General features: G+C 36.6%; 1 protein-coding gene across 1 annotated transcript in view; it reads left to right on the top strand.

Annotated features, from left to right (window-relative positions):
* BLTP3B (bridge-like lipid transfer protein family member 3B) overlaps positions 1-3,789 on the top strand; it is a 95,760-nt gene extending 91,971 nt beyond the window's left edge. Inside the window, 1 exon segment of the mRNA XM_059936740.1 lies at positions 2-3,789. Coding sequence (XP_059792723.1) covers positions 2-43 — 42 coding nt within the window. The 3' untranslated portion in view covers positions 44-3,789.
* Positions 3,790-23,904: the final 20,115 nt, after the last annotated feature.

The raw sequence follows: 23,904 nt of genomic DNA, 5'->3' as shown, positions 1-23,904 counted from the left end.
ACAGTTGAATAGCAGGAGTGGCAGTCAGAAACTTAAATTATAGCTCTGGAGTATGGTGGTTATATTTATAATGTGATGTTACCAATTAGTGGAAGACTTTCCTTTTCATGAAAAGACAATAAAATGAAATAGAATGTGATGAAGTGGTGACTATTCCAAAGCCAGTTTAGAAAATACTAGGTACGGGCATTACAGTCTTTTGGTTGTTTTGTGTTTTGGGGTTTAACCCTCTTTTAAACTGGTGTGATATAGGGAAGTCAACGCATACTGTAAGATAATTACCTGCCTAATGAATAGAAGATGTCATTTCCTAATTTTGATATTACATTATAGGCATTTTTTAAAAAGAAAAATTAAAATCTATGTGTTCCCACTATTTATCACTATTTGTTAATAATTTACTATTATTTACAAAGATTCAGATGCTTTTAGGGCTAATGTAAAATAAAAGGAGGCTTACATTTTAAATGTTATTAAAATTATGTACTTAAATCTATAATTACTGTAAAAAATCCAATCAAATTAATAAATATCTAATGGCTGGGTTTGAAAATTCTAGAAAATCATCACCCTACTGCGCTTATGAAGTAACTTGAAAATGTGAAAAAGAATCATTTTAAGTAATGGGTAAACTGTGTAAGTTGAAGCTATAATTTTCAACAAAGAAGATGGCACAAATGTTAAAATAAAAAGCACAAACTGTAAAAAAGCAAGACATTAGAGTATATGGCCAACTGATTTAAAAAGCATTATTTGTACATTCCTTTAAACGTTTATCATTAGAAGTAAAAGAGTAATTTAACTATCCTGCTAAATTTAGCAGCATTTGTAACTGTAAGAATTTTAACTAATACTATTTATATTAGTTCTTTACCTTCATCTTTCCTCTATTTAAAGAAGGGAATGTTTTCAGAGAATTTTCTTTTCACGTACATAAAACAATTTCATACCATTCCTGTAGTATCACAACAGGTGGATGTTTGCACATGTCAAATTTATAATGCTAGTTTTGATTAAAGTTCTATGTGACTTATATATATTATCTTCTATAATAAGAAAAACTGGTAAATTTTGAATTCTATTTTCTAGGGATTTTTAAGTTTGAAACCAACACGAGAGAGAATCTCAATCATGCATTATGAAATAAAAGTTTGAGTATTTAAGAAACAGAGGCTTTTAACAATTTAAAATATATTTCTGATAGAATTAAACTAAGTGGGGTCTATTTTAAAATTCACATTCTTAAACATAAATATAACCAAGATAGAACATGAAACAGCTGGACTGCTCTTTCTTTAAGATACTTGAAAATTTTCAAATTTTCAACCATGTTCGGACACTTTATGGTGCTTTGCTTGTTTGGCATGACTTATATAGCCATCCCTCTATCTAAGTACTTGGAAGGAAATACATGTTTCATTTTACATTAAGTGTTGGAGTGATTTTAGATTTTATTGAAAATGGTACTGGCCTTTTTTTTTTTTTCTGTAATGTCCATTTTAATTAACATTATTTAAAATACAGACCCTGTTTTGGGAGCTAAGGATACAGCAAAGAACAAGTTAAATTGTTATTATTTTACCTCAGAGTGTTTTAAAAATCCTGTTAAACCATTTTAATCTAAGACTATTATATAGTTTTAGATTAAAAGCAAAGGTCTAATTAAATATTTTAAATGTATAGCTTATATCCTTAGTAGAGTACTTTTGATCTGTAGGTATATAGTCAACAAAAGCAGTCTCTATTATAGAAAAGCAGGATTGATGGTACATTAACTTCTTCAGAGCTTGCAGTGTTTCTCAGACTTGAGCTATTTGCTCTATATGAATTTTAAATTTATGTGTTATAATTATTTAGTGTTACAGATGCTGAATGTTTTTCTTATTTTCAATTTACTTGGCCTTCTCAAGAAAATGATATAAACAGTAGAGATGATAATTAATGTGGATCTGAATATTCTGTATGCTTTGTTAGACTTTTAAAAATTTATAGTGATTACTATTTTTATAGAGATTTAAAATTAATAAAACACTTCCAAAAGCATTATGTAATTCCCACAGCAAACCTGGGAGGTAGGTATTATTCACATTTTAAAAGTTAAATAAAAAACTTAAGGCTCAGACAGAACAACTGACTTGACTGAAACCACAATAACCTGCTCTTTTTACTTAAATCCCAATTATATGCTTTTATTTTATCTTATTCCTTATTTCACAGATTTTTCCTGAGGTGGAGAAAGGAATCACTTGTTGGTCTTTTATCTGTTTTTCTTTTAAACATAAATAATAATACTTTTAAAGTGTGTGTGTGTATGATGTGTGTATTATTCAAACTATTTAAAAGATAAGGGGAGAATTTTTTTTAAGTTAACCTCAACCTTTTTAGCTGTGTGAGAAATATAGGAATCAACTTGTAATAAACTTACCAGAGTTTTTAAATGACCACAAATTAGATATAAAGTTGCCATGTCTTTGCTAAGTCCCTAGCAGAGATGTTAATAATCAGGGGAAGAAAATGATATTTGTGTTTTCCTTTTTAATTTTACGTATGTGAACAACATTTTCTTGGCATCTTGTATTTTTTTTCTTTTCTCATTTTATCCTAGAATTCAAAAGATCACCATGTGACACTAGTTGTAATGAAACATTATTTTTATTTAAGCCATGTAAGAATGGCTATATAAGATTGCAGGCAAATATATGTGAAAAAATTAACCAGAAACTCCTTTTGGATTTTTATTGTAGTTATTGTTATTCAGTACTTGTCAATACAGGGGTTAAAACTTCCTCTTTAAGTTTTTATTAACGTATCCAATCTAAGGTACCACCATCACCCTGGTTTCCAAGCTGGTAACCTAGAACTCCTCTTAGACACCTTCCTCTCCCTAACTGCAACCCCCCACCCCCAAATCAGTTCACTACTGCGTCCTGTTATTTTACCTTGTAAATTTGTCTACTTCTCTTCACTTACCACCTTCCTAATCTAAGCTACCATCAGCACTTTTTACCTGCATTACTGCAGTCGACTCCTAACTGGTCTTCCTAAGCTGCTCTGTCCTTCCTGATTCATTTTTATAGGCAGGGAGAATTCTCTTTTTTGAAGTGCAGTTTTAATCAAGGCAACCCACCTACCCCCAGTTTCACCTCTAGCTTAAAACACATTAATGGCGTTTCATTGCTCTTATGATTAAAACAAAAATATTTTATGTTGCCTATGAGATTATGTATTAGGACCACTATTTATATTATAATTCTGAACGTTGAAAAAGTTAATGTCTCAAAACATTAAAACAATGACTGGCACATCACCTTAAAAAGCATTTAATAGAGGTTAGTTATTATTATTACTTCTTAGTTTCATTTTGCACCATGTTTCACTTTCTTTGTGTTCTACCCTCATTGCACTTTAACTGTCTGGAATAAGTGAGAATCAAGGTGCCTCTTCCACCATAGGAACCTTTGTTCATGCTATTCCTTTGGCTTGAAGTACTTTCATCACTTAGTTAATTCCTATTTGTCTTTTGGATCTCAGCTCATTCATCACTTCCTCAGGGAAGCATTCCCTAATTTCTTTCACCAGAGTAAGACCCACTGTTATACATTATCACACGAACACATACCACTACTTAGCATTGAACACCTTTGTAATTTAATATGTTTTTGATTAATGTAGACCCTCTACATTGTAAACTCCATGAGGACAGGAATTGTGTGTGTTTTTGTTGTCACTGTTCAACTTTGCATTCCTTGTGCCTCATACAGTGCCTGGCACATAGTAGGTTCTCAATAAATTTGTTGAAAGAATAAAATGAATGGATGAGGTATCAAAGATGTCTTTCAGGTATTGAGTTCTTCCTCTCAGTTGGATTGAGGGGAAATGGAACATAGGCATAAAAGTAGGAGGTCGTAGTTATTAAAAGTGGCAGACTCCTTGAGTCCATAGGGAAAGAAAAAGATGGAGAATGGAGAAATTTGCCATATTATGTCCTTCTGAATTTTAAATACCTGAAATTCTAGGTGATTTATCACAAATCATCACAAAAGAGAAAATTAGCACATTGATTCATACAGCCACTGCAGTGCCAGAATGTCATCTGGCTTTGATTGTAACATATGGTGTTGTGGCTGTTGAGATCTGCCAGTCCTGTCAGCTAAACAGAGTGGAAATAAGGCCAAAAATGTAGCGGCTGAAATAGTTTTCAATTTTGAGAAATTGATACACAGGATCAGTTGTGCCTAAATCCTTAAGGTGTTAACAGTCTCATTTTACCTTGCACCCAGGGATGCTAAAGAGAATAAATTTTGAGCTATGTTTCAATTTCCTTTTAGAATAAAATACTCAAAGTTGGAATTATGCAGGATATATATAGAAACATTAAAGAAGTAATGTTTTTAAACACTGATTTCTTCATTAAACTATAATACTTGACATTTAAAAAAAATTTTTGCTGCTTTTTTGAGAAGCACAAAAATTAAGGTAACATGAAGCAAAAATGTAAGCATGATGATTTTTATAAACCATTAGATATTATCTAATAGATCATTGTACACTGGAGGGAAATTCATGTTAATATTACAATATTGAAATTCAATATAAGTGCTGCCCACACTACTGGGCTGGTAGGACTGAGGATTTGAAACTCTTTTACGAGAAAAATTTTAAGAAATATGAAATCAACTAAATGTCTTTTTTTTCTATTTGTATAGTAGGATAGTTTTTTCTAGTCTTAGAAAAAAAAAATGTATCACTAAATCACCAAGAGGCGTAATCGGGGTTTTAAAAGATTTTGAAACCGTTTAGATTAAAAGGCAATAGTAAATAATTTATACATTAGGATTTATTTTCATTTTGCTTGTGTCACCAATCAAAAGTCAATTCATTCTTTCCAATAACTTATATTAAGCTGATTGAATGGTAAGTAAAATTTCTCATTCTTGACTTTAATTCTTCACTTTTATGTGAAGACATATTTGATTGTTTAGGTGAAGAAATATACCTGAGCGTTTTGGAGTTTAAGAGAGTACAGTGAAGTGATTAACCTTCTTCTTGCAACCACTTAGGAGAACTGTTTTATTGATGTAACAAAAAACTCAAAATACTGAATTACAACCATCAAGACTGAGAATTTTAAAAATAAAAAAGAGAGAGACCTTCAAGATGGCAGAGGAGTAAGACGTGGAGATCACCTTCCTCCCCACAAATACATCAGAAATACATCTACATGTGGAAAAACTGCTACAGTAAATCTACGGAACGCTGGCAGAAGACCTCAGACTTCCCAAAAGGCAAGAAACTCCCCACGTACCTGGGTAGGGCAAAAGAAAAAAGAGAAAACAGAGACAAAAGAATAGGGATGGGACCTGCACCTCTGGGAGGGAGCTGTGAAGAAGGAAAAGTTTCCACACACTAGGAAGCCCCTTCACTGGTGGAGATGGGGGGTGGCGGGGGAAGCTTCGGAGCCATGGAGGAGAGTGCAGCAACAGGGGTGCAGAGGGCAAAGTGGAGAGATTCCCTCACAGAGGACTGGTGCCGACCAGCACTCACCAGCCTGAAAGGCTTGTCTGCTCACCCACTAGGGCGGGTGAGGGCTGGGAGCTGAGGCTTGGGCTTCGGAGGTCAGATCCCAAGGAAAGGACTTGGGTTGGCTGTGTGAACACAGCCTGAAGGGGGCTAGTGCGCCACAGGTAGCCGGGAGGGAGTCTGGGAAAAAGTCTGGATCTGCCCAAGAGACAAGAGACCACTGATCCAGGGTGTGGGAGGGGAGGGGATTCAGAGCACCACCTAAATGAGCTCCAGAGATGGGCTCGAGCTGTGGCTATCAGCACGGATGCCAGAGATGGGCATGAAATGCTAAGGCTGCTGCTGCAGCCATCAAAAAGCCTGTGTGCAAGCACAGGTCACTCTCCACACCTCCGCTTCCGGGAGCCTGTGCAGCCCGACACTGCCAGGTTCCCATGATCCAGGGACAACTTCCCCGGCAGAACACACAGCGCACCTCAGGCTGTTGCAATGTCATGTTGGCCTCTGCTGCTGCAGGCTTGCCCTGCATTCCATACCCCTTCTTCCCCCCGGCCTGAGTGAGCCAGAGCCCCCGAAGCAGCTGCTTCTTTAACCCCATCCTGTCTGAGCGAAGAACAGATGCCCTCAGGTGACCTACATGCAGAGGCGGGGCCAAATCCAGAGCTGAACCCCAGGAGCTGTGAGAACAAAGAAGAGAAAGGGAAATTTCTCCGAGCTTGGGAGCAACTGTAGACTTGTGGTTTGCTTTCTGCATCTAATGTGTTTCTGGTTTTATGTTTATCTTAGTATTTAGAGTTTATTATCATGGGTAGATTTGTTTATTGATTTGGTTGCTCTCTTCCTTTCTATATATATATATATTTTTTTTCCTTTTTCTCTTTTTCTGAGTGTGTGTGTATATGCTTCTTTGTGGGATTTTGTCTGTATAACTTTGCTTTTACCATTTGTCCTAGGGTTCTGTCTGTTCGTTTTTTGTTCTTTTTTTTTTAGTATAGTTTTCAGCCCTTGCTATCATTGGTGGATTTGTTGTTGTTTGGTTTGGCTGCTGTCTTCATGCTTTTTTTTTTTTTCTTTTCCTTTTTCTTATTACTTTTTAATAATTTTTTTATCTTTTATTTTAATTATTTTATTTTCTTTTGTTTTTTTCTTTCTTTCTTCCTATTTTTCTCCTTTTTCTTCTGAGCCATGTGGCTGACAGGGACTTGCTGCTCCAGCCGGGTGTCAGGCCTGTGCCTCTGAGGTGGGAGAGCCGAGCTCAGGATATTGGTCTACCAGAGACCTCCCAGCTCCATGTAATGTCAAACAGTGAAAGCTCTCACAGAGACCTCCATCTCAACGCTAAGACGCAGCTCCACTCAACGACCAGCTGCTACAGTACTGAACACCCTATGCCAAACAACTAGTAAGACAGGAACACAGCCCCACCCATTAGCAGAGAGGCTGCCTAAAATCATAATAAGGTCACAGACACCCAAAAACACACCACCAGACGCAGACCTGCCCACCAGAAAGGCAAGATCCAGCCTCATCCACCAGAACACAGGCACTAGTCCCCTCCACCAGGAAGCGTACACAACCCAATGAACCAACCTTAGCCACTGGGGACAGACACCAAAAACAATGGGAACTACAAACCTGCAGCCTGTGAAAAGGAGACCCCAAACACAGTAAGTTAAGCAAAATGGGAAGGCAGAGAAATATGCAGCAGTTGAAGGAGCAAGGTAAAACCCACCATACCAAACAAATGAGGAGGAAATAGGCAGTCTGCCTGAAAAAGAATTCAGAGTAATGATAGTAAAGATCCAAAATCTTGGAAATAGAATGGAAAAAATACAAGAAACGTTTAACAAGGACCTACAAGAACTAAAGAGCAAACAAACTGATGAACAACACAATAAATGAAATTAAAAATTCTCTAGAAGGAATCAATAGAATAACTGAGGCAGAAGAACAGATAAGTGACCTGGAAGATAAAATAGTGGAAATAACTACAGCAGAGCAGAATAAAGAAAAAAGAAAGAAAAGAATTGAGAACAGTCTCAGAGACCTCTGGCACAACATTAAACAGACCAACATTTGAATTATAGGAATCCCAGAAGAAGAAGAGAAAAAGGGACTGAGAAAATATTTGAAGAGGTTATAGGTGAAAACTTACCTAATACGGGAAAAGAAAGAGTCAATCAAGTTCAGGAAGCACAGAGAGTGCCATACAGGATAAATCCAAGGAGAAACATGCCAAGACACATATTAAGCTATCAAAAATTAAATACAAAGAAAAAATATTAAAAGCAACAAGGGAAAAACAACAAATAACATACAATGGAATCCCCATAGGTTAACAGCTGATCTTTCAGCAGAAAGTCTGCAAGCCAGAAGGCAGTGGCAGGACATATTTAAAGTGATGAAAGCGAAAAACCTACAACCAAGATGACTCTACACAGCAAGGATCTCATTCAGATTTGATGGAGAAATTAAAACCTTTACAGACAAGCAAAAGCTAAGACAATTCAGCACTGACAAACCAGATTTACAACAAATGCTAAAGGAACTTCTCTAGGCAGGAAACACAAGAGAAGGAAAAGACCTACAAAACAAACCCAAAACAATTAAGAAAATGGTAATAGGAACATACATACTGATAATTACCTTAAATGTAGATGGATTAAATGCTCCAACCAAAAGACATAGACTGACTGAATGGATACAAAAACAAGACCTGTATATATTCTGTCTACAAGAGACCCACTTCAGACTTAGGGACACATACAGACTGAAAGTGAGGGGATGGAATAAGATATTCCATGCAAATGGAAATCAAAAGAAAGCTGGAGTAGGAATTCTTATATCAGACAAAATAGACTTTAAAATAAAGACTACTACAAGAGACAAAGAAGGACACTACATAATGATCAAGGGATCAATCCAAGAAGAAGATATAACAATTGTAAATATTTATGCACCCAACATAGGAGCACCTCAATACATAAGGGAAATGCTAACAGCCATAAAAGGGAAAATCGACAGTTATCACAATCATAGTAGGGGACTTTAACACGCCACTTTCACCAATGGACAGATCATCCAAAATGAAAATAAATAAGGAAACACAAGCTTTAAATGATACATTAAACAAGATGGACTCAATAGATATTTATAGGCTATTCCATCCAAAAACAACAGAATACACTTTCTTCTCAAGTGCTCATGGAACATTCTCCAGGATAGATCATATCTTGGGACACAAATCAAGCCTTGGTAAATTTAAGAAAATTGAAATCGTATCAAGTATCTTTTCCGACCCCAACGCTATGAGACTAGATATCAATTACCGGAAAATATTTGTAAAAAATAAAAGCACATGGAGGCTAAACAATACACTACTTAATAACCAAGAGATCACCGAAAAAATCAGAGTAAATCAAAAAATACCTAGAAACAAATGACTATGAAAACATGACGAACCAAAACCTATGGGATGCAGCAAAAGCAGTTCTAAGAGGGAAGTTTATAGCAATACAATCCTACCTTCAGAAATAAGAAACATCTCAAATAACCTAACCTTATACGTAGAGCAATTAAAGAAGAACAAAAAACCCCCAAAGTTAGCAGAAGGAAAGAAATCAAAGACCAGATCAGAAATAAATGAAAAAAAATTAAGGATACAATAGCAAAGATAAATAAAACTAAAAGCTCCTTCTTGTAGAAGATTAAAAATTTTGATAAACCATTAGCCAGACTCTTCAAGAAAAAAAGGGAGAAGACTCAAATCAATAGAATTAGAAATGAAAAAGGAGAAGTAACAACTGACACTGCAGAAATACAAAGGATCATGAGAGATTACTACAAGCAACTATATGCCTGTAAAATGGACAACCTGGAAGAAATGAACAAATTCTTAGAAAACCACAACCTTCCAAGACTGAACCAGGACGAAATAGAAAATATAAACAGACCAATCACAAGCACTGAAATCGAAACTGTGATTAAAAATATTCCAGCAAACAAAAGCACAGGACCAGATGGCTTCACAGGCGAATTCTACCCAACATTTAGAGAAGAGCTAACACCTGTCCTTCTCAAACTCTTCCAAAATATAGCAGAGGGAGGAAAACTCCCAAACTCATTCTCTGAGGCCACCATCACCCTGATATCAAAACCAGACAAAGATGTCACAAAGAAAGAAAAGTACAGGCCAATATCACTGATGAACATAGATGCAAAAATCCTCAACAAAATACTAGCAAACAGAATCCAACAGCACATTAAAAGGATCATACACCATGATAAAGTGGGGTTTATCCCAGGAATGCAGGGATTCTTCAATATATGCAAATCAATCAATGTGATACACACCATATTAACAAATTGAAGGAGAAAAACCATAGGATCATCTCAATAGATGCAGAAAAAGCTTTCGACAAAATTCAACACCATTTATGATAAAAACCCTCCAGAAAGTAGGCATAGAGGGAACTTACCTCAACATAATAAAGGCCATATATGAGAAACCCACAGCCAACATCGTTCTCAATGGTGAAAAACTGAAACCATTTCCTCTAAGATCAGGAACAAGACAAGGTTGTCCACTCTCACCACTATTATTCAACATAGTTTCGGAAGTTTTAGTCACAGCAGTCAGAGAAGAAAAAGAAATAAAAGGAATCCAAATTGCAAAAGAAGAAGTAAAACTGTCACTGTCGGCAGATGACATGATACCATACATAGAGAATCCTAAAGATGTTACCAGAAAACTACTAGAGCTAATCAATGAATTTAGTAAAGTACCAGGATACAAATTAATGCAGAGAAATCTCTTGCATTCCTATACACTGATGATGAAAAATCTGAAAGAGAAATTAAGGAAACACTCCCATTTACCACTGCAACAAAAAGAATAAAATACATAGGAATAAACCTACCTAAGGAGACAAAAGACCTGTATGCAGACAACTATAAGACACTGATGAAAGAGATTAAAGATGATACAAACAGATGGAGAGATATATCATGTTCTGGATCGGAAGAATCAACATTGTAAAAAAGACTATACTACCCAGAGTAATCTGCATATTCAATGCAAGCCCTATCAAACAACCAATGACATTTTTCACAGAACTAGAACAAAAATGTCACAGTTTGTATGGAAACACAATAGACCTCGAATAGCCAAAGCAATCTTGAGAAAGAAAAACGGAGCTGGAGGAATCAGGCTCCCAGACTTCAGACTATACTACAAAGCTACAGTAATCAAGACAGTATGGTACTGGCACAAAAACAGAAATATAGATCAATGGAACAGGATAGAAAGCCCAGAGATAAACCCACGCACCTATGGTCACCTTATCTTTGATAAAGGAGGCAAGAGTATACAAAGGAGAAAGGACAGCCTATTCAATAAGTGGTGCTGGGAAAACTGGACAGCTACATGTAAAAGAATGAAGTTACAACACTCCCTAACACCATACACAAAAATAAACTCAAAATGGATTAAAGACCTAAATGTAAGGCCAGACACCATCAAACTCTTAGAGGAAAACATAGGCAGAACACTCTATGACATAAATCACAGCAAGATCCTTTTTGACCCACCTCCTAGAGAAATGGAAATAAAAACAAAAATAAACAAATGGGACCTAATGAAACTTAAAAGCTTTTGTGCAGCAAAGGAAACCATAAGCAAGATGAAAAGACAGCCCTCAGAATGGGAGAAAATATTTGCAAATGAAGCAACAGACAAAGGATTAATCTCCAAAATTTACAAGCGTCTCATGCAGCTCAATATCAAAAAAAAAAAAAAAAAAAACAGCCCGATTGAAAAATGGACAGAAGAGCTAAATAGACATTTCTCCAAAGAAGACATACAGATTGCCAACAAACACATGAAAGATTGCTCAACATCACTAATCATTAGAGAAATGCAAATCAAAACTACAATGAGGTATCACCTCACACCAGTCAGAATGGCTATCATCAAAAAATCTACAAAGAATAAATGCTGGAGAGGGTGTGGAGAAAAGGGAACCCTCTTGCACTGTTGGTGGGAATGTAAATTGATACAGCCACTATGGAGAACATTATGGCGGTTCCTTAAAAAACTAAAGATAGAACTACCATACGACCCAGCAATACCACTACTGGGCGTATAGCCTGAGAAAACTGTAATTCAAAAAGAGTCATGTACCACAGTGTTCATTGCAGCTCTGTTTACAATAACCAGGACATGGAAGCAACCTCAGTGTCCATCAACAGATGAATGGATAAAGAAGATGTGGCACATATATACAATGGAATATTACTCAGCCATAAAAAGAAACAAAATTGAGTTATTTGTAGTGAGGTGGATGGACCTAGAGTCTGTCATACAGAGTGAAGTAAGTCAGAAAGAGAAAAACAAACACCATATGCTAACACATATATATGGAATCTAAAAAAAAATGGTGCTGAAGAACCTTGGGGCTGAACAGGAATAAAAACACAGATGTAGAGAATGGACTTGAGTACACGGGGAGGGGGAAGTGTAGGCTGGGATGAAGTGATAGTGTGGCATGGACATATGTACACTACCAAGTGTGGAATGGATAGCTGTGGGAGGCGGCCGCATAGCACATGGAGATCAGCTCAGTGCTTTGTGACCACCCAGAGGGGTGGGATAGGGAGGGTGCGAGGGAGACACAAGAGGGAGGAGATATGGGGATATATGTGTATGTATAGCTGATTCACTTTGCTATACAGTGGAAACTAACACACCATTGTGAAGCAATTATAGTCCAATAAAGATTTAAAAAAATAAACCAGAAAACTGGAAGTCAGAGCTAGAGTCTTGCTTGAATTCAGGTCCTTGTTTTTATTTTTTTTCTTTTCTTTTTCTTTTTGGCAAGAATGTTTTATAGGTGGCCCTGTATACTTCATATTATATCACAGCAAATGCACATAAAGCCTGTTTACCCCACTTTTAGTGATACTTACTTTCCTTAGTGGATTCAAATTCTCTTAGCCTAATCTCTCAAATTTATACTTTCTTATCGACTTTTCACCTAATGGCTTTAGTAGTGATTGGTGGTCCCTGCCTATATCCATTATTTCATTAGAGATTTTAAAATGGTGATGTTGTCATTGTATAATAACTTATTGTTTTATTACATCTGTTTCTTCTATAATAAAGTAACTGTCGCCCACAAATAACAACAACAAGATGCCTAGTGGAGTGTTCAGCTTCTCTGCTCCTGAACCATTCAGCTGTGATGCACACCCATATTCAGCAAAATGCAATCCCTGAAGATAACTCTCTTCCTTACACAAAGTTAAGAACCACCTACTGTGGCTTGATCATCTCTTTACTCTGAGTGTGTGTTGTGGGGGACGTGAGATGGGTTTTAGTTCCTTCCCTAAGTAGCTTGGGAGAAGAGTAAGGAGGGTATGATTATAGATAAAAAGCAGAAGAAGTTTAAAGACTGAGCTGTTTGCCAATCCACTGTTCAGAGTTCATAGAGGTGAGGAAGAACCAGGACAGGAGACCAAGAAGCAGTGACAGAAGGAAAACCGGAAAGTGGTGCCCTAAAAGCCAAATGAAGAAATTGTTTAAGAAGGAGGGAATGGTTGGCTATGTTAAATGCTGCTCAAAGCTCAAAAAGGTGAGGAGTGAAAACTGACAATCAGATTTAAGGATAAGGACATGTCTGGTGACCTTGAAAACAGTTTCAGTGGAGTAGTGTGGACAAGACCTTTTTGAAATGGGGCACAAGAGAGAATGAAAGGTGAAACATTGGATAGAATGAGCACAGACAACACTTTCAAGGAGTTTTACATCAAAAGGTAAGCTAGCTATGTAATTTACAATCCAAACTGGAACACATTTGAAAAGGGCACTATTAATAATTAAACCAAGATTTAATTAAATAATTAAGTGTAAACTGCAACTGTCATGGCAAACTGAAATAAATGTTATTTTGTGGAGAAAAGGAGATAGAGAGGGCTATGGCTGGAAGAGAAGTGGAAGAAAAAGTGGTGGTTGATTAGTTTTTTTAAGAAGGGAGAAATAATAGCTAATAGAAATGATCTGGTAGGGAGGGAAAGTTTTATGATAGAGGAGGGAAAGGACATTTTTAGAGCAATTTCTTTAATTAGGGAAGAGGGGATAGTATATTGTGTAAAGGGAAAGGCTGGTTTTAGCCAAGAGCATGGATAGAAGGCAAAGAACATGGGGACAAACTCACATAGATGAGATGATGTCATGGGAGCTTGTGGAAATTTTCTTATGAAGGTTATTGTAATAGCGAGGACATTTACTAAGAATGAGGATTAGGGAGAAGTTATTGGAGATTTTGAGAGAGAGATATGAAATAGTTTTTTTTTTTAATTTTTTTTAAGATTTATTTATTTATTTGGCTGCGTCGGGTCTTCATTGCGGCTCTTGGGCTTCTCTCTAGTTGTGGTGTGCGGGCTCCAGAGTGCGAGGGCTCAGTAGTTGCGGCATGCAGGCTCTCTAGTTGTGGCCCACAGGTTTAGTTGCCCTGCGGCATGTGGGATCTTAGTTCCCCGACCAGGGATCGAACCCACATCCCCTGCATTGGAAGGCAGATTCTTAACCACTGGACCACCAGGGAAGTCCCTGAAATAGTTTTATAGGAGAAAGAATGAATGGAGTAGAGAAAGACAATATGATTGCAAGCACCATTCAGGTCCAGTTGCATTTAATCACCATGTGTTTTAAGTAAGATCGATCAACATGGTTGCGTGTTTTTCTTAAGCCACGTTTTACTGTGCAACTGTGGTCATGAAGAAAGCTGAAAATGGGATTTAACCAGGGTTTATTGTTTAGCCAAGTACAATAAAGTAAGAGAAAGGCAAGGGAACTCAGAGTGTATGCACGGGAATGATTTCATCATTAGGCCATTTAATAACTTTTATCATGATGTCATCATCTGACCATATATATCAATAGTTTAACCCGGGGTATTGGTTTCATAGGGCTTCTGTAACAAAACACCACAAACTGAGTGCTTTAAAATAACAGAAATGTATTGTCTCACAGTTCTGGAGGTTAGAAGTGTGCAATCAAGGTGTTGGCAGGGCCATGCACCTCTTCTAGCTTCTGGTAGCTCCAGGCATTCCTTGGTTTGCGGTAGCATAATTCAGATCTCTACCTCTGTTGTTGCATGGCTGTCTTCCCTTTGTGTGTCAGTGTTCAGATTTTCCTCTTTTTATAAGTACAACAGTCATATTGGATTAAGGCCCACGCTAATGACCTCATCTTAACTTGATTACATCTGCAAAGCCCCTATATTAAAATAAGATCACATTCACAGGTACTGGGGAGTACTAGGACTTCAACATATCTTTAGAAAGGACACAATTCAACCCATAATACCTGAGTAGAGAGAGAGAAGTAAGGATATGAGAGGGTAAGATATGATAAAATAGTGGTAGGATCAATGGATTGTAGATCCCAATAGTACTGAAGGGTGTTTGGAGTTGGGATTCTAGAAATAAGGTAGAGATTGGAGGATAGGATGTTTGAAATTGAGATTATGTAGAGGTTAATTAATGGTAATGAAAGATCTATTAATAAAATGATTTTAGGAATGCATAGCTAACAAAGAGTGAAAAGCAATGTCATTGGAAGTGGGGAGACCAAAGAACTGAGAGGGCAGGGCGTTGGATGATTCATCAGTGAGAATCTTAAAATCCCCAAGATTAATGACAGGAGGAGTCTTAGAGAGAGTGAAGTGATCCAGGAGCTAAAATGTTCAAGGATCAAGGAGGAGTAAACTGTGGGGTTGGAAGGTAACGTCAACAAGAGTGGGTAATGGATGCTGTGGTCTGATGGTACAAGATTCAAAGGTGACTGTTTTTCAAAAGAGGAGGGAGGGAAAATGTTCTGGAAACATTAATAAATTACAGAACACCTACCCCACCTCCAGGTTCTGTGATATGAAGACTGTGGAAGGAAAAACTGCCACTACCTGAAGCAGGGGACTTAGGAGAGAGACGGGTTTCAGTAAGATAAAGTCAGTAAAAGGAATATTTAAAGGAGACATTAAGGAAATGTGATTTTGCTGATAATTGAGTTCCAGAAGGACTCACGGGGGAAAGGTTTTGGGTGCTGGAGAGGGATGGAAGATTCAATCAGGAAAGGTGATGTACAGATCAGTACAGGGATTAATGGCTGGAGAGTGAGGGATGTGTAAGGAGACCATGGCTTGTGATGAATGACATAAATAGGGATCAAGGGTATAAGGATGTTTGTTCTTTTGGTCCCAGAGATAAAGGCAGTGGTGAGGCTATGAGTCTTAAAGGAAAGAGAAGTGGAGTCTTGCCTGGATCCCATAAGACTTGGAAGCCCCCATTTGATTTTGGCTGATGGATAATATACGGAGGCTTGCAGAGCATGGTCTGGCTCTAACACATGGACTCTCTCTTGACTGCTTTATAGCAATTATCAATATTCAAAATAATCTTGTATATTCATTTGCTTGTTTACATGTTTTCATTCTTCCACACTAGAAATTACAATCTTTGAGGGAAGGTTTATTGGCTGTCTTCTTCATTCTCACAGCACTGGTGCCTGGAACCGAGCTTGGCACATAGCACTCAATAACTATGTTGACTGGTGAAAATACCAAAATTCCATTCTCTCAATCTAATGATGGGTTTAAAGTCTTCTGAAGACACTCCTTCAATTAAACCCCATCTCCCTCACATCTTCAAACTCTTACTATCAGATCATTTATCAGCATTCAAACATATACTTGTGGGGACTTCCCTGGTGGTCCAGTGGTAAAAAAAAATCCTCCTTACAATGCAGGGGACAAGGGTTCAATCCCTGGTCAGGGAACTAAGATCCCACATGTCATGGGGCAACTAAGCCCGCACACCACGACTACTAAGCCCACGTGCCCTGGAGCCTGCGCGCCACAACTAGAGAAGAGAAAACCCGCACGCCACAACTAGAGAAGAGAGACAGCACATGCCACAACTAGATAGAAGCCCGCACGTAGCAACAAAGAGCCTGTGGGCCACAACGAAAGATCCTGCCCACATGCCTCAATGAAGATCCCGCGTGCCAGCAACTAAGACCCAATGCAGCCAAAAATAAATAAATAATACATCTTTAAAAAAATATATACTTGTATCTCCCATCCTTAAATTAAAAAACAAAAAACTTCTCTTGAGCCTTTGTGTCTCTCCAGTCTATCTCCAAGATATTGTTCCAATCTTCTTCATGGCCAGACTTCTCAGAAGAGTTATCTAAAACAAGCTGTCTCCACTTCCTCACATTCTCTTTATTCTCAATTCCACTGCAACCTGAAGTTCCACCCCCACCAACACTAGTCAACTGAAACTGTTTTTGTTATCATTAGCATCTATGTTGCTATATCTAATGAAAATGTGCATGTCTTCAACTTATGAGACTTTTTGCAATTTTTGACACAACTGAATACTCCCTTCTTGCTCTTGGCTTCCATGATTCCAACACTGTCTTGGTTTTCCTCTTAATTCATTGCTTGTTTCTTTTATATCTCCTTTATTTTCTTATTCTCTATCCAACCTTTGTGTGCTGGAATTTCATTTTTCTTTTCTTAGGTAATGTCATTCATTTACTGTAGTTTTAAATATCTCTATATGCCAAGACTTCCAAAAATATATCTCCCGCTCAGACCACTATTCTGAACTTCTTAACATCTTCACTTGGATGTTTCATAGGCATCTCACACTTACAATGTTCAAAATAGAGCTCTTGGTCCCCCTTTCCCTTTCTCTTCTCCCCACGTTAAGATGCAACATGATAATCTTTTGGTATCTCTCATTTTAGTAAATGGCACTACCACCCACTCAGCCAAAAGTTTGGATCTTTGTTTCTCCAATCTCCCTCAACTTATCCTCATATACATGCAATCCATCAGCTTGTCCTATTGAGTCTCTCTACACATATTTCCAATTTATCAATTGCTTACCATTTTTATTTACACTTCTTCCCAGTCCAAGCAATATGATTTCTTACCTTCAATAGCCTCTCAGTTTCCATCCTTGCCCTGCCTCCCATCTGCTGTTTTAAAGAGCAACCAGAATGATCTTCTTAAAATAGAATGCAGATATGTCATTCCTCTACTTAAAATATATCACCGATTTTCAATATACTTAAAATAAAACTCCAAATCCCTAACATGGCTCATGAGACTCAGCACAATCTGACTCCTGCCTCATCTAACTTGTGTTTATCTCCAGCCTTAAAGAAATGTTCCCATGTTGTTCCTTCTCTCTGTAATGCTCTTCTCCCAATTCTTCACCTGTCTAAATATTGTTTTCAGGTAGCAGCTTAAATGTCATTTAAGCCTTTGGTTTTTAATATAATTTGCAGAGATACTTATCAAAAACAAGTAATTAGACTTAACTTTGTTTTACTTGATTACCAGCTCTTTCATAACATGATTTCCCCTTTTTGAGTTGTTTTGATTCTTCTCTCAGTCATCTGCAATATTTTCAAGAAAAAATTTCAGGACAGGTATATGGGTAGTATAGTTTTTCGAAGTATTTTTATGTCTGAGAATATGTCCTCATAAAAACTCATAGTTTAGTGGGTTGGGTTTTTTAATTTATTTATTTATTTATTTTTGGCTGCGTTGGGTCTTCGTTGCTGTGCGTGGGCTTTCTCTAGTTGTGGTGAGTGGGGACTACTCTTTGTTGCGGTGTGCGGGCTTCTCATTGCGGTGGCTTCTCTTGTTGCGGAGCACGGGCTCTAGGCGCGCGGGCTTCAGTAGTTGTGGCTCACGGGCTCTAGAGCACAGGCTCAGTAGTTGTGGCACACGGGCTTAGTTGCTCCGTGGCATGTGGGATCTTCCCGGACCAGGGCTTGAACCCATGTCTGCTGCAATGACAGATGGATTCTTAACCACTGTGCCACCAGGGAAGCCTTTTAGTGCCTTTTAAGTGGGTTTTTTATTTTCGGGTTTTTCTCCCTCTCATGAAATATTTTCATATATTCAAAATATTTTCAATATTTTCTCCCTCTCATGAAAGAGGCACTGTTCGTTGCCTACCCAATAGCCATTTCTCCTTCTTCCTTGTTAAGAGAACTCTGGTTTTGTTTGGGTAATCTATCGTTCTCCACCCAGTCACGCACGATACTAAGCCAACTGCATTGCCCTTATAAGTGATTGGCTTAGGAATGGGTATGTGACACAACACTAACCAGTGAGATTCTTCTTCTGCTTGATGTTGTCATGTCTACATGTAATGCCTGGAACTTCAGGACCACCTTATGAACAAGAGGATGATTAACTCAGGGCAAGACTGATCCCCCTGAGCTTGGCAAAGAATGATGGAAAGAACTTAGATCCTTAAACTACTAAATGAACCAATCTCAGAGCCAATTTAGAAATTCTTATGTTAGATAATAAATCTGCTTTATTGTTTATATTAGTTGTGTTGCATTTTCTATTTCTTGGAACTAAAAATTTTCTGGTATACAACTTTAACTCTATATGTTATTCCATTGCTTCTTCAGGGAAATATGAGGTCAGCATGATTCTTGTTCCTTGAAATATAACTTGTTTTGTTGACTGATTACTAGAAATACTTTTTTAAAATATTTATTTATTTATTTATTTGGTTGTGCCAGGTCTTAGTTGCGGCATGTGCGCTCCTTTGTTGCGGCTTGCCGCCTCCTTAGTTGTGGCATGTGAACTCTTAGTTGCGGCATGCATGTGGGATCTAGTTCCCTGACCAGGGGTCGAACCCAGGCCCCCTGCATTGGGAGGGCAGAGTAGTCCTATTCACTGCACCACCAGGGAAGTCCTGCTAGCAATATTTTTTTAAATATCTAAAATTTTAAAATGTCCCGACAGCATGTATAGACGTTGGTCTCTATTTTTCTTGGCCTTTGGCATTTTAACTTGGCAGATTCAATTCTAACACTGAAAGTTTTCCTCAGTTATTTCAATAATTCTTGTTTCTTTTCCTGATCCTTCTGCTGATTTTGCTTTAAATTTATGGCCACCGATCACTCCTAAGCCATCAGGGCTGCCTCCTAATCCCTCTATATTCACAGGTCTACTCTTCAACTATTTTATGCTTCCCTCCTCTTTCCACAAACCTCCAACACTCCTTCTCCTCTCCTTCCACTCAAGCCCATGACTTTGATTATTATTTCACTGTGAAGATGGAAATAATAAAAAGAGAATTTCTACAGTTGTTGGTCTTCTCTGTCCATACTCACTTCCTAGGTGATCTCTTCCAGTCTCATGGATTTAAATACCACAAATGCACTGACTAGTCCCAGATTCATATAACTAGCCCTAACTCTTCCCTGGTCTCCAAACTCATATATTCAACTTCTGGGTATTTCTTAGTCTATACTTGGCGTCACTAGACTTACCATGCACAGAGGAGACATCAATTTTTATAATTTGAGATTAGTACCTTTCATCAAGATTTTCCATTTTTTAAGTGTAGAATTACATATGATATTTTAAAAATAATTTTGTTTGGATGCCATTATTTTTTACTTCATTTATTTTCTTTCTTCCCATTGTATGATTTCCCAGAGAAAGGTATGAGGTTGTTTTACTTTAAAAAAGATATTTTCTAGTCCCAGTCATTCAGGATCTATGTTAGCCATTTTCAGGTGTGTAATTTAATAATTTTGGTGAAAAAATTATTTTTTCTTCTAGTGGTCATTTGAAAAGATGTTGATAAAATATATGCTTTATCTCTTCTATAATTTTACCAGCTTTCAGTATCATGCTTATTAGCCTTTAGCTTCTGCAATCTATTTTTTTATGTTTTGAAAATGGAAACATCTGTGCATCTTCAGTCTTCTGGCAAGTCTTGTGTTCTTCTCCATTTCTCAAAATTACTGACAATGATTCTGTCATTACATCACCTAGTACTATGTTGTTTTTTTTTTTACAGACTACTGCTTTTATTGGGTAATAATACTTGGAGATGATTCAGTGTTAGAGTGATTTGATACTCTAAGTACAGATTATTAGATTGAGACACGTAATACACATTAAAAGTTGCATCTGGGCAAGTTACTTTACCATATACATACTTCTTCAGTGCTCTGTAGCACTCCACATGAACCAGGAAATTTACTTTTAAAGATTTGCTAAGACTAGAATAATTTGTTGGCACATTATCTCTCAGTAAATTTTTTGCACAGTGAAAGTATGAGTTACAATTCAAGGATAATTCTGTTATGACTGAACATTTTATGATGACAGAAGTACAAAATTAATCCATTTTTGTTGACAGCCTTATAAGTCCTTTAAAAGAAATAAAAACGAAAAGAGAAAGATGATATTTAGCCATTCTATTGACAAGGATAGTAGGGAAATGGAACAAAATTGGTACATTTATAGGACAACCCCTAAGACCATAATTATGTGGTTCCTCTCAAATGCTTTGGTAATGGACCACAGGACATTGTAAACAAGACACATCACTTAAAAATTTTACACCTCGACCTTAACAGTCTTAGCACTGAAAGTATAAACAATACATAAAGTTAATTTCAGCCTTCAAAAACAAAAAGAAGACAGTCAACAGAGGATTCATGATTTTAAAGTAATATGCATTGTTTAAAAGTTTTTAAAAGTACTTTCTTGCAAGTATAAATAAAACTCTTTAATTCTCATAAATATGAGGGTAATGGGGGACATATCACAAAATTCATTGCTAATGAGAGAATACTGAAATTATTAAAAATAAATGAAGAATAATCATTAAAAAGAAATCTGGCCAATAGTATAAAGTAGTATCCTAGAAGTCAAATAAAAACTACTGAAGAGTGTTTAACATGTAGCTCATTTTTTTTTAAGGAGAGGAAGTGCCTAAGTTAACAAAAATGTCAACTGCTTACATAGAAATCTTATTTTTATTTTCTGATTTAAAGAGGCAAAGTGAAAAAAACACCTTGAAATAGGATATCAACCTCAGGATTAAAGGGTCAATTAAGTGATAATAATTTAACTGCAGCTTCTATCTTTCACAGCTAGTACTATGTTTTATACCCATGGATGTAATTCATCCATGGCTGAAGACTTTAACCAGTTTAAAGGAACTATGTGTGTTCTTACTATGCTTCAACTGTCTCATAATCATGTTTATATAACCCTCTTAAATTTGAAATTTTTTCTTAATGAATATAAGCAGCACAGTAGTTAATAATAGTTTACTGCCTCAGACAATAGGCTTTTCCATCTATTTTTTTCCACATCCAGTAAAAATATCCAAAATGATCTAATTATCATTTTTGTTTTAAACTGTAGTAAAGAATACATTTTAAAGAAAGATTAATCATCCTTTTTTGCCTATTATTTTATTTAAATTTAGATAAATTGTATGTTTCAATGGAAGGTATCAAACATGATTATTTTTCTCTAAACATTATCCCATTCTTCAAGATTAAAAATGAAGGAATTCATAAGGATAGACATATAGATCAATGAAACAGAACTGAGAATCCAGATATGGACCCACACTTATGTGGTCAATTGATTTTCAGTAAAGGTATCAAAGAAAGTCAATTGGAAAAGAATAGGCTTTTCAAGAAATGTTTTTGGAATAACTGTATATCCACATGGAAAAGAAATGAACTTTGATCTTACTTCACACCATAAACCAATATTAATTCAAAATAGATCACAGACCTAAATGTAAGGGCAAACACATACATCCAACAGAACAAAGCATAGGAGAAAACCCTTCATGACCTTGGGACAACACACAAATAGCATGAACCATAAATTTAAAAACTGATAAGTAGACTTCAAAAAAATTAAAATCTTTTGCTTGTTGAAATTGTTAAGAAAATGAAAAGACAAACTACAGCTTGGGAAAAAATATTTGTAAAGCATATATCTGACAAAGGACTTGTGTCCACATCTAATTAAGAATTTTTACAACTCAATAATGATATAAATAACACAGTTTTAAGAAACAGGAAAAAGATCTGTACAGGTACTTAACAAAAAAAGATGCCCAACTTGATTGGTCATTAGGGAAATGCAAATTATAACCACAGTAAGATACTACTATACACATGTTAGAATTTCTTAATTTAAAAAGACCGAAACGTCAAGTGTTGGTGAAGATATGGTACAACTGGAACGTTCATACATTGCTAGTGGAATTGCAAAGTGGTGCAGGTACTGGAAAACAGTTTGTCAGTGTCTTAAAAATTGAAATGTACACCTACTACATGACCCAGCAATTCTACTCCTACGGGTTTACCTAAATGAAGTGAAAATATATGTCCACACAAAGATTTGTACACAAATGTTCATGGCATCATTATTCATAATAACCAAACAATAGAAACAACTCAAATATCTATCAGCTGGTCCATGTATAAACAAAATGTGGCATATACATTCAACAGAATACAACTGCAAGCAAAGCAGAATAAACTACTGATATACAGAACAATGTAGAAGAATCTCAAAAACATAATGATAAGTAAAAAAGTAAATGACACAAAACACATATGAAATATGAACATGAAATTCTGGAAAAAGCAAAAACATAACAGCAGAAAGCAGATCAGTGCTTGCCTTGTGGCTGGGGGTGAGGGACAGCTTGACCACAAAAGGGCATAATGGAATTTGGAGGGTTGATTAAAGTGTTCTAAAACTTATTTCTAGTTGTGGTTGCACAACTCTATACACTCACTAAAACCATACTACTTTACACTTAAAATGGGTGAATTTTATGCTATATAAATATGCTTCAAAATGATCTTAAACGTGTATACATTAAACCTTAAGGGGGGTTCTCTTAAAAACAAAGGATTGCTATTCAGCAAATAACTTGTTGCTGATAAGCATCAATTAAAAATGCCTAACAATCCATATTCTACAAAACATAATTATCTCTGTGCAGTACAGTTTTAATATTTAAAAATCTTAATCATATTGTAAATAATTTGATACCTATCATGATTTGAGTAACAGACAATGAATTGTGGGATTATGAATTTAATATAACAGTAAAGTTTCCAGTAAAACTCATTTATTTGGAGTTTAGTTGTCTCTTTATCTCAAATGTCTATAACAAATTCAGGAATGTGTAAGTAATCAAAAATGTATTTGTACAGCTAATTTTTTTTTAATTAATTAATTTAATTTTTGGCTGTGTTGGGTCTTCGTTTCTGTGCGAGGGCTTTCTCTAGTTGCGGCGAGCAGGGACCACTCTTCATCGCGGTGCGCGGGCCTCTCACTATTGTGGCCTCTCTTGTTGCGGAGCACAGGCTCCAGACGCGCAGGCTCAGTAGTTGTGGCTCACGGGCCTAGTTGCTCTGCGGCATGTGGGATCTTCCCAGACCAGGGCTCGAACCCATGTCCCCTGCATTAGCAGGCAGATTCACAACCACTGTGCCACCAG

Source organism: Balaenoptera ricei, chromosome 10 (genome assembly GCF_028023285.1).
Source record: "Balaenoptera ricei isolate mBalRic1 chromosome 10, mBalRic1.hap2, whole genome shotgun sequence".
NCBI lineage: Eukaryota > Metazoa > Chordata > Mammalia > Artiodactyla > Balaenopteridae > Balaenoptera > Balaenoptera ricei.
The sequence above is the reverse complement of the archived record's forward strand: the minus strand, read 5'-3'. Positions and strand labels throughout refer to the sequence as shown.